Source organism: Ranitomeya imitator, chromosome 5, assembly GCF_032444005.1.
Source record: "Ranitomeya imitator isolate aRanImi1 chromosome 5, aRanImi1.pri, whole genome shotgun sequence".
Classification (NCBI taxonomy): Eukaryota; Metazoa; Chordata; class Amphibia; order Anura; family Dendrobatidae; genus Ranitomeya; species Ranitomeya imitator.
The window spans coordinates 159,558,926-159,577,993 of record NC_091286.1 but is presented as its reverse complement, the minus strand read 5'-3'; the positions used below and the strand labels follow the sequence as shown (position 1 = coordinate 159,577,993).

The following is a 19,068-nucleotide window of genomic DNA, read 5'->3' as shown; positions in this document are numbered from 1 at the left end:
CACAGTCAGTGTGAGGGCTACCACACACAGTATAACATCATTCACAGGCTCCCATGAAGTATGAAGGTCCAGATACACAATATGGTGTCCTCTACAACCCCAAAAATGAATTATGAGGGCCCCCACCGACCGCTACATAGTATGAGGGCCATTACACACAATATAAGGTCCCTCACAGATTCCACAGTCAGCTTAAGGTCCCCAAATACAATATAATATAATTCAAAGCCCCCAATACAGTATGAGAGCACTCTTGGCAGAAGGGGAGGAAAAAAAAGGGAAAAAAAAACACTGAAATTTGCAATTTCATGGAGGGGTTAAAAAAAATATTTTGGTTAATACTTCTAGGTGTTTGCAGCTTGAATAATTTAGGCCTTTTCTGTATGAATATTTTTTTTTTGTCATCTATAATATAACGCTGGGAGCGTCACTCTGTCAGAAGCCTTTATAGACTGCGCAAGCGCCGGCGCAGTCTGGCCCCCACAGAGTGACGCTCCCAGGAGATCGCGGTATGCGTAAACACTGAACGCACACCGCGATCTCCAACAGAGAAGCAGGGACCGCCAGGAGGGTAAGTATCGGCTATATTTACCTGGCCCCGTTCCACCGCTGCGCGCCGCCATCTTCCCGGTCCTCTGCCTGTGACGCTCAGTTCAGAGGGCGCGATGACGTGCTTAATGCGCGCTGCCCTCTGACTGAACAGTCACAGCCAGAGGAGCCGGAAGATGGCGGCGCGCAGCGGTGGAACGGGGCCAGGTGAATATAGCAAGTGCTGGGGGGCCTGAACTAGCGGCGATACCGGCACCTGACCCCCACAGCGTGCCGGTGTCCCCAACTGCTCAGGCCCCCCAGCACTCGGCGCCCAGCGACGATAGGTGAGTATGGTATTTTATATTTTTTTTCATATATTGCAGCAGCATACAGGGCATATACCATGGAGCATCTTATGGGGCCATAAACCATAATGGAGAAGTGTACAGGGGCATATACAATGGAGCATCTTATGGGGCCATAAACCATAATGGAGCAGTGTACGGGGGCATATACCATGGAGCATCTTATGGGGCCATAAACAATAATGGAGCAATGTACGGGGGCATATACAATGGAGCATCTTATGGGGCCATAAACCATAATGGAGCAGTGTACGGGGGCATATACCATGGAGCATCTTATGGGGCCATAAACCATAATGGAGCAGTGTACGGGGGCATATACCATGGAGCATCTTATGGGGGCCATAAACCATAATGGAGCAGTGTACGGGGGCATATACAATAGAGCATCTTATGGGGGCCATAAACCTTTATGGAGCAGTGTACGGGGGCATATAATATGGAGCATCTTATGGGGTCATAAACCATAATGGAGCAGTGTCCGGGGGCATATACAATGGAGCATCTTATGGGGCCATAAACCATAATGGAGCAGAATACGGGGGCATATACCATGGAGCATCTTATGGGGCCATAAACCATAATGGATCAGTGTACGGGGGCATTTACAATGGAGCATCTTATGGGGCCATAAACCATAATGGAGCAGTGTACGGGGGCATATACAATGGAGCATCTTAGGGGGCCATAAAGCATAATGGAGCAGTGCACGGGGGCATATACAATGGAGCATCTTATGGGGCCATAAACCATAATGGAGCAGTGTACGGGGGCATACACTATGGAGCATCTTATGGGGCCATAAACCATAATGGAGCAGTGTACGGGGGCATATACAATGGAGCATCTTATGGGGCCATAAACCATAATGGAGCAGTGTACGGGGGCATATACCATGGAGCATCTTATGGGGCCATAAACCATAATGGAGCAGTGTATGGGGCATATACAATGGAGCATCTTATGGGGGCCATAAACCATAATGGAGCAGTGTACGGGGGCATATACCATGGAGCATCTTATGGGGGCCATAAACCATAATGGAGCAGTGTACGGGGGCATATACCATGGAGCATCTTATTGGGGCCATAAACCTTTATGGAACAGCGTACGGGGACATATACTGTGGAGCATCTTATGGGGGCCATCAACCTTTATGGAGCAGTGTACGAGGCATATACTATGGAGCATCTTATGGGGGCCATAAACCTTTATGGAGCAGCGTATGGGGCATATGGATGGGAGCAGCAAAGAACGGTGGCGCAGGATGGGAGCAGCACATGTCAGAATGGAGGCGCAGGATGGGTGCAGCACATGTCAGAATGGAGGCGCAGGATGGGAGCAGCACATGACAGGATGGGGACGCAGGATGGGAGCAGCACATGACAGGATGGGGGCACAGGATGGGAGCAGCACATGACAGGATGGGGGCGCAGGATGGGTGCAGCACATGACAGGACGGGGGCGCAGGATGGGTGCAGCACATGACAGAATGGGGGTGCAGGATGGGAGCAGCACATGACAGGATGGGGACGCAGGATGAAGCAACACATGACACGATGGGGGCGCAGGATGGAGCAGCACATGACAGGATGGGGGCGCAGGATGGGTGCAGCACATGACAGGATGGGGGCGCAGGATGGGTGCAGCACATGACAGGATGGGGACGCAGGATGGAGCAGCACATACCAGGATGGAGACCATATACCAATATAAATGCTCGCCACCCGGGCGTAGAACGGGTTCAATAGCTAGTGTCATATATTCAGAAGTAGCTGAGAGTTTCCACAGCTGATGTTACAGTAGACTGGACATGATGAAATCAGACACAAACAGCAAACGTCCAAGGAAAAATGTTGAGGATTGTAAAATCAGTTCAGATATTTTACCACATTTGACCACATCAATAAAATTGTGTAGTATTGCAGTTAGTGACAAATCTGCCACATTTGAACATACAGTACTCATATCTTAAAGTGGCTGTACACTATTAGGAAACGCTCTTCTTGAACTAAATGTTTGCCCCTGATAAAATAAAAAAACCTATACTCACCTCCCATGCTAGTGCCATTCCAGCGGTGTCAGCACTCGCCGTGCTGAAGCTCTTGTGTGGTGTTGTGACACTTGGTGCCCGGGGCTCAATCATCGCAGGCATCACTGTCTCAGTCTTTTGTACAGATTGAACATGAAGAGGAAGTTTGGGCTGCAGCTGATCCCTTGCTTCCTCTTCATGTTCAATCCGTAAGAAGGCAGAGAGAGTGATGCCAGCGAAGATTGGGCGCCGACCACCACATATCTCAACATTGCACAAAAGCTCAAGGACCGCGAGTGCTAGCGGCGCTAGCACGGGAGGGAAATATAGGTTTTTTATTTTATCGGGGCCAAATATTTAGTTCAAGAAAGGGTTGTCCTAGTATTGGATAACCCTTTAAAATATATAAAATTTTGTTGGTAGTAATTGAAACTTACCTTTATAGAATAGCTGCAGACGCTGTATAACATGACAACAGCTAGAGTGCTCCGGAGTAAGCTATAAAGTGATGATCCAAACCCAGCAGTTGCTGCAATACAAGTGATATTATCAATCTAATATTGCTTTCAATAACTTGAGAAAACTAAAATAAATCACAATTGTGTATATACGTATATTGAGATGCTAAAAAAGGGTTAAAGCAACAAAAGTACAGATTTATCATACTGCGCTGGGATGGAGCACATAGAGCATTTGAAATTTTAATAACATTCATTAAATATCAGAGCAGCTCAAATACACAACAGTATCAATCATAATACAGTACAGTAACAGATAAAAGACATATGAACAGTATACAGATGTGTGAAAGATGCATTATACGGACAAAAGTATTGGAGCATACCACTTAAAGGGAGTCTGTCACCCCCAAAAAGCTAATTAAATCATTCATACAGGTATGTAGGGGATTTTGCCCCTATAAAAATCCCACCTGTAGTATAGATGTTAGAGGTTTAATTGCCAGAAATAAACTATTTTGCTTGCAAAAGAAGAGGCATCAGTGCACACTTAGTATAGTCAGTAGCTCAGTGTGTGAAGCCCCCTCAACTTCCAAACTAAGCACTTTGTTGTTTCATATCAAGTGAGTTCTGCATGAACTCAACCAGCGACTTTGCAGCTCGGCAGTGACTCTTCAGCTTGGCAGCGACTCTATGCAGCACCCCAGGTGGCCGGTTGCTGCAGTGATGTTGCTTTTCCTTCGGGGAAGGTAATGTCATACTCAGAGGCAATGGAGTTCCCTTCACCAGGTAAGGCACACACATGCAACACGTTCTGAATCCAGGCCAGGAGAGGGAGCTCAGCACCCGGATTCAGGGGAGCTTCCCTAGGCTTTATGCATCCTGACCTGGAGGAGGAGTGAGACAGTTGGTCCTAGGAGACCAAAGAGAACAGTTAGTGAGAGAAACTGAAGTGGAAGGATGTCTGGAGCAGACGTGAGAGGCCTGGCAGCCATGAAGGAGCTGCAGCCTTTGGGAAAGGACAGATAACCTGGAAGGGTTGCATGTGGAGTACCTGGAAGGGAAGGAGCTGGTCGAAGAACCTCAGCTAGGCGGAGCTGGCAAGAGAGAGGTGCAGTTGAGCAGACGTGGGAGTCTGCAGCTCCTGGGAGAAAGTGGAAAAAAAGCAGCGAGAACAGACAGTGGGCCGTGCAGCAGAAGTGTGAGCTGCAGCTTCAGGACAGAAGATAACCTGAGGAGTTGAATCTAGTGAGCATCAGCAGGAACCTCACAAAACAGCAAGGAGGAAAGGCTCACAGACTTCTACTGGGACAAGGGAACTCTCCATTGCCTCTGAGCCGGCCGGACCACCATCATCCATGCCTAGTACCCTGGACTGTGGCCAACAACCTACAGTAAACCAGGTAAAGACTTACAACTTGTCTCCTCCATTTATTCACCGGCACATACCATCCATGCCTTACACCATAGGACCCCTGGGGACCCCGCTTCACCTGTGGGAAGTGTAACACCCATGCTGCTGCAACATCCCCCAGGGGACCCCTTTAATGCAACATCGGTCCCACCACTGACCGAACACCACAGGTGGGTCACAACAAACTTTTAACATTTTCCCCTTTAGCGTTGACGCCCAGGACCACAAAGTGGGTCACAGCCACCGTGACATCCCCCTTGCGACTGGACCCATTACCGAGTACCCTACTGCCCTGCGGGTGACTCATCTACAGCAGCCCAGACTTGCTCAGTGTCTTCGCTGGCTTCTGCTTACACTACAGTCCCAAGCGGTGGAGGCAGACAGGAGAGCATATCCTAGCATATATGTTGTGAGTAGAAGTTTGTACTGAAGTGGATCGCCCCCAGTAGGGCAGTGGGGAACTCGGTACCGGGTCCTTCAGTTCTCGGGGATGTCACGGTGGCTGACCCGGTCCGTGGCCCTCAGGAGGTTCGTTGTAAAAGGGGGAAAGGTCTTTAAAGGGATAATGTTCGTGATGCCACCTGTGGTATTCAGTCAGGGTGACCAATGCCGCTTAGGGGTCCGCTGGGGTGATTTTATGACAGCTAGATGGTATACCTTCCCACAGGTGAAGTATGTCCCCAGGGCTTCCCAGTGTGTGGATGGTGGATGGTGAAAGGCGCAGTGAAAAACGAGGACACAAGGTTGCAGTCTCTTTACCTTTACTGAAGGCTTCAGCATCTACAGTCCAGAGCACCCGATCACAGGGTAGGCAGAGTCCGGCTGGTCTGAAGGCAAATCCAGAGTCCCCTTTTCCAAGTGGAAATCAGTAGCCTTCTTCTAGCGCCTGATGGTTCTAGTCCCTTCCTGAGCTTCTCGGTAAGTTCCTCACAACTATTGTAGATTTAATGTCTCTCTCTGTCCCCCAGATAGATAAGACAAACCCGTATGACTTGTGGCTTGAGGCTTTTTACAGGGACTCTAGCACGCCCCGGCTTCCCATAGTTGCCACCGTGCCTCCTAGGTATAGGTGCGGATCAGCAATGTGCAATTAACTGTCCTGCCGGTCTCTGGAGCAAGGCATGGAGACAATTGCTCCCTCGGAGTTCCGGCCACCGGATTCTGCGCCTCAGAAAGGAGGCAGCCTTTTACAGGGCAGAACTCCTTCTGGTTTCCTCTCCTTTTGTTATTACTTCGTTACTCACCCTCTACAACATAATTCTTCTTCAATGTCTCTTTCTTAAGATGCTGCCACATCGGTAGGCAGTCGCAGCTCCGTGGCCTTCTCTCTAGGCCTCTGACAGGATCCCACCCCTGTTAGGGACCCACTACCTGAGCGGAGCTCAGATAGCAGCTCACTGGGTGAAACCCAGCCAGCTTCTGCCTAACTTCCTATCCAGACCACCAGTTTTACCTAAATGTGAAGAGTGCCCTACTAAATAGGAGCATAGCTTCCCCTGGTGGACTGGAGTGTGAAGTGTGCTGTGTGGCTTGTGATACCTGGTAAAGTGATCTCCTTTATTGCCTTCAGACGTAACATCACTCCCCCTGGTGGAAGAATGACATTACTGCAACAACAAGGACCCTGGGGCGCTGCAGAAGCATCCACCAAATGGGTGTCATGGTACATGTAGGAGCAATAGAAGTGCTATGATTCAATATAACAAATACTAATAAAAGGCACAGACATTTGTACTGCAATTGTGTAAGTGATAGCTTATTAAAAAAAAAAAAAATATATATATATATATATATATATATTGTATATATATACAGTTAGGTCCATATACAGTGGGGCAAAAAAGTATTTAGTCAGTCAGCAATAGTGCAAGTTCCACCACTTAAAAAGATGAGAGGCGTCTGTAATTTACATCATAGGTAGACCTCAACTATGGGAGACAAACTGAGAAAAAAAAATCCAGAAAATCACATTGTCTGTTTTTTTATCATTTTTTTTGCATATTATGGTGGAAAATAAGTATTTGGTCAGAAACAAACAATCAAGATTTCTGGCTCTCACAGACCTGTAACTTCTTCTTTAAGAGTCTCCTCTTTCCTCCACTCATTACCTGTAGTAATGGCACCTGTTTAAACTTGTTATCAGTATAAAAAGACACCTGTGCACACCCTCAAACAGTCTGACTCCAAACTCCACTATGGTGAAGACCAAAGAGCTGTCAAAGAACACCAGAAACAAAATTGTAGCCCTGCACCAGGCTGGGAAGACTGAATCTGCAATAGCCAACCAGCTTGGAGTGAAGAAATCAACAGTGGGAGCAATAATTAGAAAATGGAAGACATACAAGACCACTGATAATCTCCCTCGATCTGGGGCTCCACGCAAAATCCCACCCCGTGGGGTCAGAATGATCACAAGAACGGTGAGCAAAAATCCAAGAACCACGCGGGGGGACCTAGTGAATGAACTGCAGAGAGCTGGGACCAATGTAACAAGGCCTACCATAAGTAACACACTACGGCACCATGGACTCAGATCCTGCAGTGCCAGACGTGTCCCACTGCTTAAGCCAGTACATGTCCGGGCCCGTCTGAAGTTTGCTAGAGAGCATTTGGATGATCCAGAGGAGTTTTGGGAGAATGTCCTATGGTCTGATGAAACCAAACTGGAACTGTTTGGTAGAAACACAACTTGTCGTGTTTGGAGGAAAAAGAATACTGAGTTGCAACCATCAAACACCATACCTACTGTAAAGCATGGTGGTGGAAACATCATGCTTTGGGGCTGATTCTCTGCAAAGGGGCCAGGACGACTGATCCGGGTACATGAAAGAATGAATGGGGCCATGTATCGTGAGATTTTGAGTGCAAACCTCCTTCCATCAGCAAGGGCATTGAAGATGAAACGTGGCTGGGTCTTTCAACATGACAATGATCCAAAGCACACCGCCAGGGCAACGAAGGAGTGGCTTCGTAAGAAGCATTTCAAGGTCCTGGAGTGGCCTAGCCAGTCTCCAGATCTCAACCCTATAGAAAACCTTTGGAGGGAGTTGAAAGTCCGTGTTGCCAAGCGAAAAGCCAAAAACATCACTGCTCTAGAGGAGATCGGCATGGAGGAATGGGCCAACATACCAACAACAGTGTGTGGCAACCTTGTGAAGACTTACAGAAAACGTTTGACCTCTGTCATTGCCAACAAAGGATATATTACAAAGTATTGAGATGAAATTTTGTTTCTGACCAAATACTTATTTTCCACCATAATATGCAAATAAAATGATAAAAAAACAGACAATGTGATTTTCTGGATTTTTTTTTCTCAGTTTGTCTCCCATAGTTGAGGTCTACCTATGATGTAAATTACAGACGCCTCACATCTTTTTAAGTGGTGGAACTTGCACTATTGCTGACTGACTAAATACTTTTTTGCCCCACTGTATATTTGGACAGAGACAACATTTTTCTAATTTTGGTTATAGACATTACCACAATGAATTTTAAACAAAAGAATTCAGATGCAGTTGAAGTTCAGACTTTCATCCTTCATTTGAGGGTATCCACATGAAAATTGGATGAAGGGTTTAGGAGTTTCAGCTCCTTAACATGTGCCACCCTGTTTTTAAAGGGACCGAAAGTAATTGGACAATTGACTCCAAGGCTATTTCATGGACAGGTGTGGGCAATCCCTTCGTTATGTCATTCTCAATTAAGCAGATAAAAGGCCTGGAGTTGATTTGAGGTGTGGTGCTTGCATTTGGAAGGTTTTGCTGTGAAGTAAACATGCGGTCAAAGGAGCTCTCCATCCAGGTGAAACAAGCCATCCTTAAGCTGCAAAAACAAAAAAAAAAACATCCGAGAAATTGCTACAATATTAGGAGTGGCAAAATCTACAGTTTGGTACATCCTGAGATAGAAAGAAAGCACTGGTGAACTCATCAATGCAAAAAGACCTGGGCGCCCACGGAAGACAACAGTGGTGGATGATCGCAGAATAATCTCCATGGTGAAGAGAAACCCCTTCACAACAGCCAACCAAGTGAACAACACTCTCCAGGAGGTAGGCATATCAATATCCAAATCTACCATAAAGAGAAGACTGCATGAAAGTAAATACAGAGGGATCACTGCACGGTGCAAGCCACTCATAAGCATCAAGAATAAAAAGGCTAGACTGGACTTTGCCAAAAAACATCTAAAAAAGCCAGCACAGTTCTGGAAGAACATTCTTTGGACAGATGAATTCAAGATCAACATCTGCCAGAATGATGGAAAGAGAAAACTATGGCGAAGGCGTGGTACAGCTCATGCCCCAAAGCATACCACATCATCTGTAAAACACGGCGGAGGCAGTGTGATGGCTTGGGCATGCATGGCTGCCAGTGACATTTGGTCACTAGTGTTTATTAATGATGTGACATAGGACAGAAGCAGCCGAATGAATTCTAAGGTATTCAGAGCCATACTGTGTGCTCAGATCCAGCGAAATGCAGCCAAACTGATTGGTTGTCGTTTCATACTACAGATGGACAATGACCGAAAACATAAAGCCAAAGCAACCTAGGAGTTTATTAAAGCAAAGAAGTGGAATATTCTTGAATGGCCAAGTCAGTCACCTGATCTCAACCCAATTGAGCATGCATTTCACTTGTTAAAGCCTAAACTTCAGACAGAAAGGCCCACAAACAAACAGCAACTGAAAACCACTGCCGTGAAGGGCTGGCAGAGCATCAAAAAGGAGGAAACACAGTGTCTGGTGATGTCCATGAGTTCAAGACTTCAGGCAGTCATTGCCAACAAAGGGTTTTCAACCAAGTACTAAAAATGAACATTTTATTTAAAATTATTGAATCTGTCCAATTAATTTTGGTCCCTTTAAAAACAGTGTGGCACATGTTAAGGAGCTGAAACTCCTAAACCCTTCATCCAATTTTAATGTGGATACACTCAAATGAAAGCTGAACACCTGAACTTCAACTGCATCTGAATTGTTTTGTTTAAAATTCATTGTGGTAATGTCTATAACCAAAATTAGAAAAATGTTGTCTCTGTCCAAATATATATGGACCTAACTGTGTATATATATATATATATATATATATATATATATATATATATATATATATATATATATATTCATTTCGTCCACCGGGTGTTCATTTTTTTCTTTATGAACGCCAAATACTTCTTGCCTCCTGGGATCTTCTTTATGGTCAGTTTTTGTGTCAAGATCACAATTACGACAGTCTTGATACTGTAGGCCCTGGGGGTATGTGACCGAACAGGGTGCCTCTCACTGTCCCTTTAAAGCGGATGCCACACTGTCATTTCGGTACAGCAACTTAACAAGCTTGTAGTGAACATTAGCCAAACTGTCAATGAGTAATAAGCCACCAGATTCACTCTCTCACTGACAGTTCAGCTGTTTATTCTCTTATGCACTTAGCAGCAATGACTTCAGTGGCTGAGAACAAGAATTAATGTGGTCTTCAATTGTAAAGTAAAGGATTTTCTGAAAGTTCAAAACTTCGTTGTAGAGGTACAGTTGAAACTAGTTTAGTTTACATACACTATATAAAAAAGACACATATGCATGTTTTTCTCAATATCTGACATGAAACCAGAATAAACCTTTCCGATATAGGTCAATTAGGTTTACCATAATTATTAATATTTACCAAGTGCCAGAATAATTAGAGATAGAGAATGTTTTAGTGCATTTTTATTACTTACTGCAAAGTCAAAGGTTTACATACACTAAGATTACTATGCCTTTAAACAATTCTGGACTGCCCATATGATGATTTCATGTGTTTGGAAGCTTCTGATAGCTTTTAGGCAACATCTGAGTTAATTAGAGACACACTTATAGATGTATTTTAAGGCACACCTGAAATACAGTGCTTCTTTGTGTAGCATCATGGGAAGAGAATTGTGGACAAACAAGTCTGGCTCATCCTTGGGTACATTTTCAAGGTACCTGAAAGTGCCTAGTTCATCAGTACAAACAATTATACGCAAGTACATAAAAGAAGAAATGTCCAGCCATCATACCGCTCAAGAGGGAGATGGTTTCTGTGTCCCAGAGATGAACGTGCTTTGGTCTGACATGAGCATATCAACCCAAGGACAAAAGCAAAAGACCTTGTGGAGACGATGGTGTAAGCTGGTAGCATTGTGTCAATATCCACAGAGAAACGAGTACTGTATCAACGTAGGCTGAAAGGCCACTTTGCCAGGAAGAAGCCATTAAGCCAAGAGAAACATAAAAAAGCCAGATTAATGTTTGCAAATGCACACAGGAGCAAATATCTTACATTTTTGGAGACATGTCCTGTGGTCTTGTTAGGGTGGGCCAGGGTGTGATAGTCATAGCCGAGAGTAATCCCTGTATTATGCCCTAGCCTCTCCCCACTGTTCAATAGTGTCTTTCCTTCGGTATACCTTCATTCTGGGTCTCCTTGCCATCAGGGTCCACCCTAGACCGCCAGTGATGCTTTGTAAATGGCACCGCACAAAGACAGACAAAGTCCAACTCAATTTTAAAAACAACAGCTTTACTTGGTTCTGTACGCAGCATATTCACATTCTTTCCAGCATTAACATCAGGTTTCACAACATGCAACTTCTCTTCTGTCTCTGTCCTTCTCTCTCCATCGCTAAGCTCGCTTCCTGGAAGGATTGTACCTTTCGGTCTCTCAGCGTCCTCACTGCTCAACCTTACTCGGTCTGGGGACTCCCTCAGCTGTTTCACCCCAGCTCTGAGGGCGCTGACCCACGCAATAAGCTGCCACATGATGAGCGACCTGCCTGTACTGCTTCTTCTAGCAACTGCAGTCACATTAATACTGGACCACTAGCACTGTTGGCATTGTTCCTTCTGATGAGGTCCTGGCCAGAGATGCTATATGGCTGGGCCTTACACTTCTTCTAACGTTGCGTGGCATAATGTAGCCCAGGACAGGCTAGCCCAAGTGAGCTGCATGGATGTCCTGGCCCCCAACTGAGATTATCAGGAAGTCCCTCCTGTCTTATCCACCGTGCCCCTTTTATGTTTAACTATTTCCTATCTGAAACCCATGAGGTATTTTTCCTAGTATACTATATACACTCCTATGTTCTCTGTGCCCCCATCTTGTGGCTGAACTGTGCACTGCACTTTCCCTAAAGTAAGCAATACACACTGTGCAGCATAGATTACATACTTTAAATAAATACACTTATTAACAATTATATATACTTAAAGGGATAGAGGCATACAACAATCTTTGTAACCCCTTACAGTCTGATGAAACTAAAATTGAACTTTTAAGGCATAATGACCACTGTTATGTTTGGAGGAAAAAGGGAGAAGCTTGAAAGCCTAAGAACACCATCTGTGAAACACAGGGTGAGAGCATCATGTTGTGGGGATGTTTTGCTGCAGGAGGGACTGGTGTACGTCACAAAATAGTTGGCATCATGAGAAAAGAAGATTATGTGGCAATACTGAAGCAACATCTCCAGACATCTGCAAGGAAGTTAAAGATTTGGTGGAAGGTCTTCCAAATGGACAATGACTCAAAGCATACTGCCAAAATAGTAGCAAATTGGCTAAGGATAACAACGTCAATGTTTTGGAATGGTCATCACAAAGCCCTGATCTCAATTCTGTTGAACATTTTTGTGCAAAGGTGAAAGGGCAGGTGCAAGCACAGCGACCTACAAACCTGCATCAGTTACACCAGTTTTATCAGGAAGAATGGGCCCAATTCCGACCAACTATCGTGAGAAGCTTGTAGAAGGAGATCCCAAATGTTTGACCCAAGTAATTCAGTTTAAGGGCAATTGTACCAAATACTAATGAAATGTATGTAAACTTTTATCTTTGCAGTAAGTAATAAAAATGCATTAAATCATTCTATCGCTCTCATTATTCTGGCATTTGCAAATATTAATAATTATGGTAATCCTAATATACCTAAAACTGGAATGGTTTATTCTGATTTCATGTCAGATATTGAGAAAAAACATGCATATGTGTCTTTTTTATAGTTTATGTAAACTTCTAGTTTCAACTGAGAGTGTGTGACATTTGACATTTTACGAGTCATCTGTACATAACCTGTACATAGCTCCATTATCTCATTTAAGGAACTTTTTTAGGCTCACCAACATTATCTATTGTGGCACTCATTTTAAAATGGAATAAGATTAATGATGAGTCTCATAATACTAAACATACATTATGGAATAAAACATTTCAAATTCTTCATTGCAAGTCTTGCTCTTCATAAATGAGTGGGCAGCAAATCATGTAGAAGACCAAAAATTGATAAACTGAAGCCTCAATATCATTAGAAACAAAAAGAAAAATAGACCCCTAAAAATTAACTTTCATTATTAGATTAACAGTACAACACTCAAAAAACCTTCTAAATATAGTATTAAAAAGTGTGGGCAATTCAGGGTTTAAGCACAAATTACAGATAAACTGAAAAAAGTACACATAAACGGTTGTGGGGGGTACTCATTCCCTAGAAATCCCTGTCAATCACCCTACCTAACAGGATTCCAACCTCTTCTAATATTAGCAATATGGCATCCCCGCTCAACGCCGGTATCTCTGAAAGCCATGTTGAACACCTACACTAAAGGCATTACAGACAGTGAGAAAAACAAAATTAGATAGAAAAAAAATGTGTATGCAAACAGGAAAAACCACAGGTCTCAACTGAAAATATCTGTCCAAGCTATAGATATATAGCCTTAAAAATAGTTTTAACACAAGGCAAAGTATCCATACAGATAAATAAAAATTATAAATTCAAGATATAGATATGTTCCCTAGTGATGAGTGAGTGTGCTTTTCACTACTGTTTACTTGCTCGAGAATCAGTGTGCTCGTGATGCTCGTTACTTGGTGACTATATTTTGAATGCTTGAGTGTGAGCTTAAAACCTTCCTCTAGTGTTAGGGTCGTGACCGACCCGTTTTAGGTTTTAACCTTCGTCAGGCTGCATAATTTTACAACGTTAACAGGCTGCAGAGGTACAATTGTACCTTCATATATACCTCCACTGTGATATTTGGCCAATATATTCTGGACCAAAACTGCAGAGATGTCACGAAATTTCAGCCCTCCACGGCTTTTCGCAAAAAAGTTATTGCAAGCCAGACGAAGGTTAAATGCATACAAATTCTACATACATTTGTTTATTGCATCAAGACTTTTTGACTTTTGAACTTATTGTTAAACAAAATACAATAAAATAAAACTAATTTACTAAATTGTAAAATGATCTTATTAAAATTATAACATTTGTGTTGTTGGGGTCAATTTCGACCCAGGTCTAATATAAAAGTAAAAAAACAATAATAAGTCCCAAAACTGAACTCATAAACACAATATAAACCAACAGCCCACAGCCAACTCTACCTCCAACAACTTGAGTTAGGGACATGTCCAGGCATGTATGTCCAAATCAGCTTAGAGTTGGTACTTTGCAGAGTATAGTTTATATTATTCTCTTGAGGTTCATTTGACAATACTTTTATATTGAAAATGAAGGGTATGCTCTCAAATGAAAGGCCCAGGGGGCCACAACAAAAATATTAAAATAAATCCTTCCATGGATGAGAAACCCTAACAAGGTAACTAAGAGGTAAGAAACAAATTGGATCATAAATAACTGTTTTTAGGGTATCCTAGGGGTGATTTAAGACACGGGTCAAAACCGACCCGTTAACATTAGAAAGAGTAACAGAAAGCTAACACTAGAGGAAGGTTAAGTCCCAGGTCCGCATGTTTGGTGCTTTTTAGATAGTCAATAAACATGCAGGGATTGCCTGCCAGTCATTGTAATGCTGTAGCCATCTTGGTAGTGGATGTACTGTGATTGGCTGACTGCATAGCGTCATTGGGTTTATATAAGGCTCGTGAGACTATGATCGGCACACTGTAAACAGGCAAGAGTAGGGAGAGATCATGATGAGAGACAGAATTGTAGCTGCATATTTGCCAGGGATTCAACCAAATTTATATTTCTTTCAAGTACAACAACAGCCCTTCTTAGGGTTAATGATAATGCTATAATGATAATACTATAATATTATATAATGTTTATACTTGTGCTAAAGGTATCATATAGGACAGGAGAGGGTTAATTGCACTTCCTTCTTTTCTGCTGCAAGTCATAGCAGAAGCCTTTCTCAGAGCAAGTAGCCAGAAAGCTCCTGTGGTGATCTTGCTGTAATAAGTTTCCTTGAGAGGGCACCTTGGGGTGTTGGGTATGGTTTTGTGCAGGTACTGTGGGCAACAACGGCACAGCAGGTAGAGCTGACTTGGAAGTTCTGCGTTGTCAGCTTGTGAACATTGTTGAAAATAGGGGGTTCTGCAGATGACTATTTCAGTGCAAAGTCACTTTGGCTGGTGCGATTTCTTCTTCCATCTCTGTTTGAAGAATCTTTATCGAAGTCTCTGCTTCTTCTCTCTTACTTTGTGCCTTAGCATCTGCTTTCTTGGCTTGAGCTTCTAATTCTTGGCTTGAGCTTCTGCATTTGCTTTATTGTCTTCTGCATATACATCTGCTTTCTTGGCTTGAGCTTCTGTGACTACTTCCTTTTTTCTGAAGGAATGTCTTAGGATTGCTCTGTATTTGTTGTCTGCCTCTAGTATTCTGTCACTCAGGACTGAACTTCTTGAGCAAGATGATTTGCATGACAGAGCAGAATGTTTAGATGAATTTGATTTACGCAATCAGGTTTCTTGCGCATGAGTGATAAGAAGTTCTGCTTTATCCTTAACACCCTGCCCCATGGGGGTGTCTGTTTCTCTGCCTATTGAGTCTGATTTGCTTCATTCTGATAAGGTTTCATCGATATTAAAGTATTTTTAGAAAGGTTGCATATCTTGCACACAGTCTCTTGTATCTTTTGTGAGCTGTGTTCAGCCATCTAATAGCATCTTGTAAACTCACTGCATTACTTTTGTAGTGTTGAAAACCAGACATGAGTGAGAGAACTCATTCACACATACAGTTAGGGCCAGAAATATTTGGACAGTGACACAATTTTCGCGATTTGGGCTCTGCATGCCACCACATTGGATTTGAAATGAAACCTCTACAACAGAATTCAAGTGCAGATTGTAACGTTTAATTTGAAGGGTTGAACAAAAATATCTGATAGAAAATGTAGGAATTGTACACATTTCTTTACAAACACTCCACATTTTAGGAGGTCAAAAGTAATTGGACAAATAAACATAACCCAAACAAAATATTTTTATTTTCAATATTTTGTTGCAAATCCTTTGGAGGCAATCACTGCCTTAAGTCTGGAACCCATGGACATCACCAAACGCTGCGTTTCCTCCTTCTTAATGCTTTGCCAGGCCTTTACAGCCGCAGCCTTCAGGTCTTGCTTGTTTGTGGGTCTTTCCGTCTTAAGTCTGGATTTGAGCAAGTGAAATGCATGCTCAATTGGGTTTAGATCTGGAGATTGACTTGGCCATTGCAGAATGTTCCACTTTTTGGCACTCATGAACTCCTGGGTAGCTTTGGCTGTATGCTTGGGGTCATTGTCCATCTGTACTATGAAGCGCCGACCAATCAACTTTGCAGCATTTGGCTGAATCTGGGCGGAAAGTATATCCCGGTACACTTCAGAATTCATCCGGCTACTCTTGTCTGCTCTTATGTCATCAATAAACACAAGTGACCCAGTACCATTGAAAGCCATGCATGCCCATGCCATCACGTTGCCTCCACCATGTTTTACAGAGGATGTGGTGTGCCTTGGATCATGTGCCGTTCCCTTTCTTCTCCAAACTTTTTTCTTCCCATCATTCTGGTACAGGTTGATCTTTGTCTCATCTGTCCATAGAATACTTTTCCAGAACTGAGATGGCTTCTTGAGGTGTTTTTCTGCAAATTTAACTCTGGCCTGTCTATTTTTGTTATTGAGGAATGGTTTGCATCTAGATGTGAACCCTTTGTATTTACTGTCATGGAGTCTTCTCTTTACTGTTGACTTAGAGACAGATACACCTACTTCACTGAGAGTGTTCTGGACTTCAGTTGATGTTGTGAACGGGTTCTTCTTCACCAAATTAAGTATGCGGCGATCATCCACCACTGTTGTCATCCGTGGACGCCCAGGCCTTTTTGAGTTCCCAAGCTCACCAGTCAATTCCTTTTTTCTCAGAATGTACCCAACTGTTGATTTTGCTACTCCAAGCATGTCTGCTATCTCTCTGATGGATTTTTTCTTTTTTTTCAGCCTCAGGATGTTCTGCTTCACCTCAATTGAGAGTTCCTTTGACCGCACGTTGTCAGCTCACAGCAACAGCTTCCAAATGCAAAACCACACACCTGGAATCCACCCCTGACCTTTTAACTACTTCATGATTACAAGTTAACGAGGGAGACGCCTTCAGAGTTAATTGCAGCCCTTAGAGTCCATTGTCCAATTACTTTTGGTCCCTTGAAAAAGAGGAAGCTATGCATTACAGAGCTATGATTCCTAAACCCTTTCTCCGATTTGGATGTGGAAACTATCATATTGCAGCTGGGAGTGTGCACTTTCAGCCCATATTATATATATAATTGTATTTCTGAACATGTTTTTGTAAACAGCTAAAATAACAAAACTTGTGTCACTGTCCAAATATTTCTGGCCCTAACTGTACTTTCCAGGTAATCGCCGAGCTCATCTTTTGTGGTATGGTTTCAATTACATTAAGCGTAGGTTGGAGAGAGCGCATTGATTGTGCGATTTTGCTGCTGGAAGTGTGGGTTCTGCTTCCTGCTCTTCATAATGTTCAGAATCAGGCTGCTCTTGCTGTATTTCAGCACCAGTAGATTGAACAGGACATTTTTCTGCCATTTTGATTTTTGGGTGTGAAAATTACTGCACAGCTCCTATTGGTCACTCCAATAAGATTCCCCAAACATTTGAGTCCATTGCATGGTTTCCAGCCTGGGTGGCCATTGCTACGTGGAAAATTGTTATAACAGTCTGACCTAAAATACACAGGGAGTCTCTTAAATGTGTAATCTGGTGTGAAACTGTGCATACGTAAACTGATCTGTAATTGTGCAAGCAAAGGGTTAATCTGAATATGAAAAACGGCTTGGTGAAGATTGCAGAAGGCTTCTAAGCCTGTGTAGATTATTGCAGATGTGCTCTCTCTTGCCGGTTGCTAGAGATTCCTGTGTGACATTCAGCTGCGCTCTGGTATGCAGGTATAAGGCAGACTGGACTCTAAGATAATTTCTGACTGTTCTGTCTCCACATAAGGAGAATACAGGTGTAACTGATAGATAAATGGCTGTGATTTGTTTGCCTGCCTCCATATCCAAGATGAGGAGCAGACAGGACCAGCGCAGACTCAGTATCCATAGACTCGAATATAGAACCACAGCGTGTGTGCAGTTCAAGACTTGGTTTATTTAACCCCTTAACGAACGCCGATATGCCTTTTAATGTTGGTAGTTAAGAGTACTTAAACCACAGTGCCGTTAATTAACGGCGCAGTAGAAAAAGTGTATAGCGCCCCCAGAGTCAGATTTTCTCCGGGGTCTTGGCTGCCGGTTGCAGAAGAGACACCAGAGAATATGATTTGGGTCGGTTTTTACTGACCCCGGGTTGCGATCGCCAGTATTAACTGTTTACCGGCGACCGCAAAAAAAAAAAGTCAGCTGTGTCATTTAATTTCTCTGCCCTCTGATGTGATCGCACATCAGAGGACAGAGAAATGGTGTCCCTGATCCCCCCTGATACCTCCCGGTGCCTCTCGTGGTTCCCCCCATAGGCGCTACCATCTTCTTCTGGGAAGCAAAGGGCAGGCACATGAGTAGTGTGCCCATCTAGATCTGCCGGCCGGCACCCGCACATCAGAGAGTAGAGAAATAGGGTCCCGGATTGCCCCCCGATCCTTTCCAGTGTCTCCCGGTGCTCCTCGGCTCTCCTGCTTCCCCCCATGGGCGCCGCCATTTGTTTCCAGGAAGAAAATGGCGGGCACATGCGCAGTGCGAGATTTTTCCTATCAGTTCATTTTTGTCACTGTGATAGACCCTATCACAGTGATCAAAATAAAAAACTAGTAATTAAACGCTTCCTTTATCACCTCCTTAGTTAGAAAAAATAATAAAATAAAGAAAATGTATTTCCATTTTCCAATTTGGGTTAGAGTTGGGCTAAAGTGAGATGGTCTAAAGATAGGGTTAGGGTTGGGATTAGGGTTTGGATTAGGGTTAGGGTTGAGATTAGGGTTAGGGCTGGGATTATAGT

At 43.5% G+C, this 19,068-nt stretch overlaps 1 protein-coding gene across 1 annotated transcript in view; it reads right to left on the bottom strand.

Annotated features, from left to right (window-relative positions):
• LOC138681613 (pecanex-like protein 2) overlaps positions 1 to 19,068 on the bottom strand; it is a 1,209,413-nt gene that overhangs the window by 653,196 nt on the left and 537,149 nt on the right. Inside the window, exon 14 of the mRNA XM_069769269.1 lies at positions 3,366 to 3,457. Coding sequence (XP_069625370.1) covers positions 3,366 to 3,457 — 92 coding nt within the window. The remainder of the gene's footprint in view (positions 1 to 3,365; positions 3,458 to 19,068) is intronic.